General features: G+C 43.0%; 1 protein-coding gene across 1 annotated transcript; it reads left to right on the forward strand.

Moving 5' to 3' along the window:
- The first annotated feature begins 3,856 nt into the window (after positions 1 to 3,856).
- On the forward strand, positions 3,857 to 4,534 carry LOC110933232. The gene has a single exon (XM_022176463.1). It carries the CDS (start codon positions 3,857 to 3,859, stop codon positions 4,532 to 4,534), a length of 678 nt encoding a protein of 225 aa, XP_022032155.1.
- The last annotated feature ends 1,151 nt before the right edge of the window (positions 4,535 to 5,685 follow it).

The raw sequence follows: 5,685 nt of genomic DNA on the forward strand, positions 1-5,685 counted from the left end.
AATGCGACGAAGGACTTTCCTTACTTTGCACGACCAAGGTCCATAGAGTATGGAATACTGATATTCGCCAAATTACACATACTTTATTCCCCCATTTTACCCCTATTTCATGTATTTTCGGCCGTAAAACCGTTATTCGGATACTTAATCAGGTATACTTTTGTTTACAGGCCTAAAACAGCATGCCGAACAAGATGATGAAAACGAGGACTTTCCGAGCAAAACGACAAAGCTGCGAACATTCTGTGAAGATTCTGACCTGGGCATTTGGCACGGTCGTGCGACCTACGGAACGACCGTGCGGATCCGGCAACCAAGCTCTTCTCGGTGATGCACAGCCGGTGCGATCGGGAGTGCAAGCCTCTCTCGGAGTGGAACGATCGTGCCACTGGAGGCACTCCTGTGCGGATCCGATGTCCAGCCCAACCCCGGAAAGGCACTGCCCATTCAGGTGCTCGTGCCGTCCAAGCCCGGAGATGCACCCTCGTGCGGCCCATGGAACGGTCATGCGTATCTGAAGACCGGTTAAGATCTGATGATGTCATGCAGTATGGTGAACAGTGATTTAAAAGTGAACGGTCGTGCACTTTATTGGCACGACCTTGCGATCGCAAAAAGTTATAAAAAAGCGGACAACAGCTTCATTTCGTAATTCTGCACTTTTGGGAGTTATTTTGGCGAATTCACAGGCTCCGGAGGCTTTGCTTTTGACCCGGATTCAAGCCACATTGTGCCGATTTTCTCCGTTACTATCCGGATTCTTAATCTGGTGCTTGTTTATGGTTTGATTTCCTTAATCTTTCCATGATTTTGTTATATTTCAAGCATTTAGATTAACTATTATGTATTAATGTAAGCCTTTGGGCAAAAACACTAGAATCCCTTGCTTAATTACAACCTCTAGTATGTTAATTATGTTTGTAATGACACTTTGAAGCATTTTCTATGTTAATCTTTGACGATTAGTTTGCAACCTTGTTTATTGATGTTGATTTCTTGATTATAAGTAATTATCTTGGATGATTAGTTAATGGTTAGTTGAGATATTTGAAGAAAGAAGCTTAATTAATCATATGCTAGTAGACTTTAAACTTGCTAAACTAGTTTAACTTGTTTAAATGTGTGCACCATGATACTAGAAATGGCTAAGTGGTCTAATAAAGGGTAATTATCATTAATCAAGAAAGCTTTCCTTCGCGTAAGGGGCTTAAAGGGTTAAATGGTGTTGTTATGAATTCTTGTCATGAATTATTAGCTTGGTTAGTAGTTTAGGCTAAAATTGCTATCTTGGAGAACTCGGTTGTGATTTAATCTAGTTTATGCTTGTCTCGGTGGTTGCATTGTGTTTATCGTGTCACTTTCCTTGATTAAGTGAGGTTAGAAAACTCCTAACGGATGACTAGCTTATTTTTAAGAGATTTTCATAGACATTTATCAATTGCACGTTAAAGAACAATTTTAGGTGGTTAAAGTGTGTTTATCGTTTTAGCTTTCCGAATGATTGTCATGTTAGGATTCCCGAAAGGGATACTAATTGTCTTGAAAATAGAAAATTGATCAAATATTTCAAATGACAAAACCGACTTAGTTCATATACTTTGGTTGTGTAAAAAGCAAGGCTATATACCTACTTTCTTATTTGGAGTCTATTATGTTGTTTTATATCTTTGTCTATGTTTATTTAAGTTTTTAGAAAAACCAATCACTTCTCTTCCTACCGGTAGTTTAATGACAAAGGTTTAGTATTATTTCTCCGCCCACATCCTTGGATCGATACTTGGTTCTTACCAATACTTTACTACATATATGACGGGATACACTTGCCCTTTCGTGTGTGTTTTAATGTTGAAGTATAAATCACTTTTATAAATTTAAAACCAAATCGTGTGTTAAATTCATTGTAAAAACATGTATATACGCGCACATGTCAAGTATTTGGCACCGTTGCCGGGGATGTGGCGAGCTTTAGGAACGACCCGAGTCATTATTTTATCGGTGTATATACTTGTTAATAGTTGTGAATATTTTCGTGATTATTTATTCATTGATTTATTTGTTAATATTTCTTGTTTTTAATTTATTTTATTCGTTTTCAAGATTATTTTATATACTTGAGAATTTTTATTCCATTTATTTGTTCGAATTCCGATTATTTTCATTGTTTTAATTTTTATAAAATTTCTGGCCCGCTTTTGAATTTTTATAAAGCCCATTTTTATAAAGATTCTTTTTTAATTCAGCGAAAAAAAACAGCATTATTATATTAATAAAATATTCATTGTGTCATTTTTTTTCATTTGCAGGTTGATGTCCTCAACCCCCGCTCCTGAAGTTGTTGAGCCGTCAGACGAGCCTGAACGTGATCTGAGGAGACGTCTTCGCGAAAGATCTCTTGCGGTTGGCCTGCTACTCGCAGCTGGTGAGCTGGAGCAGGTGGTACCCGCTGAGGCCGAGGGCCCAGCCGACGAAGGACACATCATCATGGCGGACGACGAGCGATCTTTGAATGAGTCAAATCAGCCCGGACGTGAAGGCCTGCAACCGAGTATTATTAGACCTACTATAGATGCACCTACTTTTAAAATTAAATCTAGTATTATAAATATGGTGCAGAATTCGGTGCAGTTTGATGGACGTGAGCACGAGGATCCCGGACGACATATCGCTTCTTTTCTCGAAGTATGTTCGACGTTCAAGATTAGGGATGTTTCTGAGGATGCTGTTCGGTTGAGGTTGTTTCCATTCTCACTGCGGGACAAAGCCAGAGCTTGGCTTATGTCATTTCCAGGTGGGTCTATCAGAACCTGGAATGAGCTGGCGGAGTTATTCATGGAGAAATACTTTCAGTCGGAGAAAACAACCAAGTTGAGAAACCGGATTGTGACTTTTCACCAAGACGAGGGAGAGTCGTTGCACGCAGCCTGGGAGCGATTTAAGGATCTTTTACTTGATGTTCCAAATCATGGCTTCTCCAAAAGATAGCTGGTCTTGACGTTTTAAGAAGGGCTTAGTTACGACACGCAGAAGAGATTAGATATGAATACAGGATGCGATCTAGGAACAAAGACGCCGAACGAAGCCTATGATATCATAGAAAAAGCTGCGTTGAAGTCTGGCTCGCGTCGAGCAGGAGAGAGACGCCGGACATCATCATCATCATCTCGCCCAGGAGTTCACGCTGTGGACGACTACACAGCCATTACTGCACAAATCTCGGCTCTTTCAGGGAAATTTGACAAGTCCCAGATAGTTGCACAGGCTAGCTCAGGGTGTGACCAGTGCGGAGTGTCACACGAGATTGGTGCATGCTTTCAGGGAGTTCCATATGATGGCCAAGAAGAGGTAGATTTCGTGAGTAATCAGGTGAGGCCGCAAAACAATCCCTACAGCAATACATACAACCTGGGATGGAGAAATCATCCAAATTTTGGATGGCGAGCGAATACGGGTAATCAAAACACGTTAGGATTTGCACAGCGCGCTCCAGCGCCGCAGCAGGCTCATGGTCAGCAATTCCAGCAGTACAACCAACCTTACCAGCCACGTCCATATTCATATCAGAATTAGGGTGCCGGGAGTAGCTCCCAGCAGCAAGCCCCTCAATCCGGTTCTAAGCTGGAGGATATGATGGCTCAGCTTCTTTCTAGCTCTACGAGTGCAAACCAGTTAGCTGAAAAATGATACCAACAAAGCGAAGATCGTTTTCTAGCTCATGAGGGAGAAATGAGGAGTCAGAAAGCCTCGATTCAGAATATCGAGAATCAGGTTGGTCAGTTGGCGAAGATGATGTCGGAGAGAACCCCAGGTGGTCTTCCGGGCAATACGGAGCCAAATCCGCGCGGGCATGTAAGCGGTGATGACCAGGAGTGGTAAGACGACAGGACCCAACATATCGGACTCACCACCGATCACTGAAAAGTTCCCGACTGATACACCGGACGAGGTGCAAGATAGGCTGCGCCCAACAAGTACAACACAAGTCCAGGAGCCAGTCAAAGATTACACTCCTCCAGTCCCATACCCTGGCCGGCTGAAGAAACAGAAAAATGAAGAACAATACAATAAGTTCCTTGAAATGTTTAAGCAATTGCCTATAAACATACCGTTTGTTGAAGCCTTGGCCCAGATGTCGAAGTATGTGAAGTTCTTGAAGGACATCCTCTCGAATAAGCAGAAGCTTGACTATGTGTCCTGTGTGGTGATGAACGAAAGCTGTTCCACCATTCTTCAAAATCGTCTACCTACAAAAATGGGAGATCCTGGCAGTTTCACGCTTCCTTGTTTGATCGGAAATATGTCTGTTAGCCATGCATTGGCTGATTTGGGAGCGAGTATCAACCTTATGCCCTATAAGGTTTTTACAAAGTTGGATCTAGGTGAGCCGTCACCTACACGTATGAGTATTCGACTTGCAGACCGTTCTATCAAGTATCCACGTGGATTTGTTGAAAATATGCTTGTTAAGATCGACAAGTTTGTGTTTCCAGTGGATTTTGTTATCCTAGATATGGATGGGGACTCTGGGTGCCTTTGATTCTCGGACGTCCATTCATGAATACTGCTCGGACCATTGTAGATGTAGCTGCAGGGCAGATTACACTTCGAGTGAAGGATGAGCATGTGACCTTTGACATAAAGCGGTCAATGTAGCACCCGCAGAGTCAGGATGATGCGCTTTACTATGTTGACATTGTCGACACGTATGTGAGCACACATTTCCAGGGCACGATTTAGGAGATTGATTCGGACACGCATCTGTTGTGTGGGGACCTAGATGGCATTACGCAGGAGGGCCAGGATTTCGAGCAGCCAGTCTATCAGACTGGTGATGATGGTTCCCAGAGTCCGGATCGGTTTACAGAGATCGATCGTGAGAATGAAGAAAAGTAAGCCGTCAGTTGAAGATCCACCGTCTTCGGATCTTAAGGAGCTTCCGCCCCATTTGGAGTACGCATTTCTAGACGAGGAGTGCCGTTTGCCAGTTATTATCTCATCATCTTTGGCGGAAGAAGAAAAGAGCAGTCTGCTTAGTGTTTTGCGACTTCATAAGAAGGCATTAGCGTGGAAGATTATGGATATCAAAGGCATCAATCCTTCTTTTTGTACTCACAAGATTCTGATGGAAGACGAGTACAAGCCATGTGCACAGCCTCAGAGGCGGTTGAATCCAAATATGCAAGATGTGGTTAAGAAAGAAGTGATTAAGTTGTTGGATGCCGGATTGATTTATCCTATATCTGACTCTGTGTGGGTGAGTCCAGTGCAGGTAGTACCCAAGAAAGGTGGTATTACTATAGTCCCGAATGATAGGAATGAGCTGATTCCTACCCGTACCGTCACTGGGTGGCGAGTTTGCATCGACTACCGCAAACTCAACGATGCTACTCGCAAGGATCACTTCCCGCTTCCATTCATCGACCAGATGTTGGAACGTCTGTCGGGGAAGTCGTATTATTGTTTCTTGGACGGGTTTCTGGGTGCTTTCAAATTCCCATCGCTCCTGAGGATCAGGAGAAGACTACCTTTACTTGCCCTTTTGGCACATTCGCCTACAGGCGTTTGCCTTTTGGGTTATGCAATGCACCGGCAACCTTCCAGAGATGCATGGTTGCGATTATTCATGATATGATCGAGGATTCTATGGAGGTTTTCATGGATGACTTTTCAGTATTTGGAGATTCCTTT

The sequence above is a fragment of the Helianthus annuus genome, chromosome 4 (assembly GCF_002127325.2).
Source record: "Helianthus annuus cultivar XRQ/B chromosome 4, HanXRQr2.0-SUNRISE, whole genome shotgun sequence".
Lineage (NCBI taxonomy): Eukaryota > Viridiplantae > Streptophyta > Magnoliopsida > Asterales > Asteraceae > Helianthus > Helianthus annuus.

What these genes read in the sequence shown, in the direction of transcription:
- LOC110933232 (XM_022176463.1), top strand. Translation starts at nt 3,857, where the DNA reads ATGACCAGGAGTGGTAAGACGACAGGACCCAACATATCGGACTCACCA.